Source organism: Colobus angolensis, unplaced genomic scaffold (genome assembly GCF_000951035.1).
Source record: "Colobus angolensis palliatus isolate OR3802 unplaced genomic scaffold, Cang.pa_1.0 Scaffold667, whole genome shotgun sequence".
In the NCBI taxonomy this organism is placed as follows: domain Eukaryota; kingdom Metazoa; phylum Chordata; class Mammalia; order Primates; family Cercopithecidae; genus Colobus; species Colobus angolensis.
The window spans coordinates 36702-39936 of NW_012120343.1; the positions used below are offsets into that span (position 1 = coordinate 36702).

The following is a 3235-nucleotide window of genomic DNA, read 5'->3' on the forward strand; positions in this document are numbered from 1 at the left end:
GGCAGGAGAATTGCTTGAACCCAGGAAGCGAAGGTTGCAATGAGCTGAGATAGCACCACTGCACTCCTGCCTGGGCTACAGAGTGAGACTCTATCTCAAAAAATAAAAATAAAAAAAAATAAGTGAGCAAACCAGGCTCCCCTGGGCGAGGTGGTCTGCCCCAAAGAGACCCAACTGCAGCCTGTGTAAGGCAGGGCTTGTGCCTCCTGCAAAGCCAGCCTGTGGGTCATCTACCCCAGCCCCTCCCAGCTCAGCAGAGAATGTCACTAGGCAGACTGGATGTCCTGGTTCACCCCCCGGGTCACCATGGGTCCCCCTGCCCCGACCCCCTACCCGGCATGGGTCCCCTCTGGGCAGGAGGCACCTGAGGTGGCTCTTCTTCCAGGAGATGGTGTGAAACACGGTGGAGACCACGAAGAGGCCGCAGAGGCCAAGGCCGTAGATCCAGGCGGAGATGGTCTCCCAGTCGTCGTCCGACAGGAAGTAGAGGTTGGAGCTGCCCAGGATGCTGGGGATGATCCAGAACTGGAGGGGCAGGGACGGCGGGGACAGGTGCAGCAGCTGGGCGGCTCAGAGCACGCCTCCTGCCCCTTCCCCGGCTGAGCTGCCCAACGTGGCAGAATTCGTCTCTTGAAATGTGGTCAGTGCCACTGAAGAATGGAATCATTTTATTTTACTTTAATGGATTCAAGTGTAAATTTCCTTCCTTCCTTCCTTCCTTGCTTCCTTCCTTCCTTTCCTCCCTCCTTCCTTTCCTTTCCTTCTTTCCTTTCATCCTTCCTTCCTTCCTCCGTTCTTTCCTTCCTTTCCTTTCCCTTTTCCCCTTTCCCCTTTTCTTTCCTTTCCTTTTTTTCTTTTCTTTCTCTTTTCCTTTCCTCTTCCTCCTCCCTCCCTCCCTTCCTCCCTCTCTCCCTCCCTCCCTTCCTTCCTTCCTTCCTCGCCCAGGCTGCAGTGCAGTGGTGTAATCACAGTTCACTGCAGCCTCGACTTCCTGGGCTCAAGTGATCCTCCCACCTTGGCCTCCCAAGTAGCTGGGACTACAGACACACACCACCATAACTGGCCACTTTTTACATTTTTTTATAGAGATGGGGTCTGGCTATAATGCCCAGGCTGGTCTTGAACTCCTAACCTCAGGCAATCCTCCCACCTTGGCCTCCAAAGGACTGGGATTATAGGTGTGAGCCACCATTCCCAGCCTCAGGTGTCAATTTCAACAGCCACATGGGGCCAGTGGCTGCCAACCTGGACAGTGCAGGTCTAGATACTTGATTCAAATATCTCAAAGGGGTCCATGTACGAAACGATCAAAGACCACGTCCCAGGGAGTGGCCGCCCCCACCACACCCCAGCCCCTCCTTGGGCCACCACACAGAGAAGTATGATGTGCCACATGTCACACATCATCATCACTGATGTCCTGACCTCATCTGCTTGGACTGCCCTGAAGGAAAAGCCCAGCCCTGAGCAGCACAGGCAGCCAGGTACCATTCAGTTTGTAAACGGGTTTAAATAGTGGATGGTGGCCGGGTGCGGTGGCTCACACCTGCAATCCCAGCACTTTGGGAAGCCGAGGCGGGTGGATCACGAGGTTAGGAGTTCGAGACCAGCCTGGCCAATATGGTGAAACCCCCGTCTCCACTAAAAAATACAAAAAATTAGCCAGGCATGGTGGCACACGCCTGTAATCCCAGCTACTCAGGAGGCTGAGGCAGGAGAATTGCTTAAACCCGGGAGGTGGAGATTGCAGTGAGCTGAGATCGTGCCACTGCACACTAGCCTGGTGACAGAGCAAGACTTCATCTCAAAAAAAAAATTATTTTTAAGTCGTGGATGGTCCACCATGATTCACTGGAGGGAATGGAATCTCCAAATCCTCTGCCTTTATAGGTGCGTGGCCTGGCCCTTCCCAGCCCCTCTACTCTGCTTTTCCCTACTCTCCCTCCTGCTCTGCCCCAAGTCACTATGCCTTGGGCCTTCCTGGCCTTCGTCCAGTTGTCCCAACACTTTCCTGCCTCAGGGGCCCTGCACATGCTGTTCCCTTGTCCTCAACATGCTGTTCCCTTCACTCTCCTGGAGACTGGCTCCTAGTCAGCCTTCAGCAGCTGGTTAATATCACTCTGGCAGGAGCACCTGCTCTGTCCTTTGACTGACGCAGGCCTCTCCCGTTGTCTATAGCACCTGGTGCCCTCTCTCCCTGGCAGCCCCCACATCTTATATGATAGACTTACTTAATCATTATTTCCCCCACACAGCACGAGCTGCACAGGGTCACCAGTGCACGGTGGGCACCTAACAAATATATACTGAAGGCAGGCAGGGAGGCAGGTAGGAAGGAAGGAATGCTGGAAGAGCCCTTTTGGGAAGAAGTAGGCAAGTCAGGGCCTGGTGCAGGGGCTCACACCTGTAATGCCAGCACTTTGGGAGGCCAAGGTGGGTGGATCACTTGAGGTCAGGAGTTCGAGACCAGCCTAGCCAATATGACAAAACCCTGTCTCTACTAAAAAAGCCAGGCGTGGTGGCAGGTGTCTGTATCCCTGCTAGTCAGGAGGCTGAGGCAGGAGAATTGCTTAAACCCAGGAGGCAGAGGCTGCTGTGAGTCACGATCATGCCACTGCACTCCAGCTTGGGTGACAGAGAGAGACTCTGTCTCAAAAGAAATAAATAATTTTAAACATTTTTTTTTAAAAAGTAGGCAGTGAGAATTCAGCCCCGACAACGTGCATCCTCCAGGACTCACTGAAAAGCAATCTGTCTGCAAAATCAGCCCAGGTGAGTCCCAAAGGAAGGAGGTGCCCTGCTAGCCTCCCCGACATCCAGGCTGGGCGCTGGATGGGGACAGGTCAACAGCAATGCACCAGAATGGGATGGCTCCTTAATAAGAGGCCATCAGCCACCTACATGTCCATCTGTGCATGACAGACTGAACATCAACCGGGAAGATAGAAGCCTTGCTGTAGGCGATGGAATTATACCTTTAAAAAATCATTTCTGGCCAGGTGCGGTGGCTCACACCTGTAATTCCAGCACTTTGTGGGGGCCAAGGCCAGGAGGATCACCTGAGGTCAGGAGTTTGAGACCAGCCTGGCCAACATGGAGAAACTCCATCTCTACCAAAAAAAAAAACAAAACAAAACAAAACAAAATTTAACTGGATGTGGTGGTACACACTGTAGTCCCAGCTACTCAGGAGGCTGGGGCAGGAGAATTGCTTGAACCCAGGAAGCGAAGGTTG

At 53.2% G+C, this 3235-nt stretch overlaps 1 protein-coding gene across 1 annotated transcript in view; it reads right to left on the bottom strand.

Moving 5' to 3' along the window:
• MMD2 (monocyte to macrophage differentiation-associated 2) overlaps positions 1–3235 on the bottom strand; it is a 61559-nt gene that overhangs the window by 14351 nt on the left and 43973 nt on the right. The window contains exon 3 of the mRNA XM_011925952.1: positions 365–525. Within this exon, the coding sequence (XP_011781342.1) occupies positions 365–525 (161 nt within the window). The remainder of the gene's footprint in view (positions 1–364; positions 526–3235) is intronic.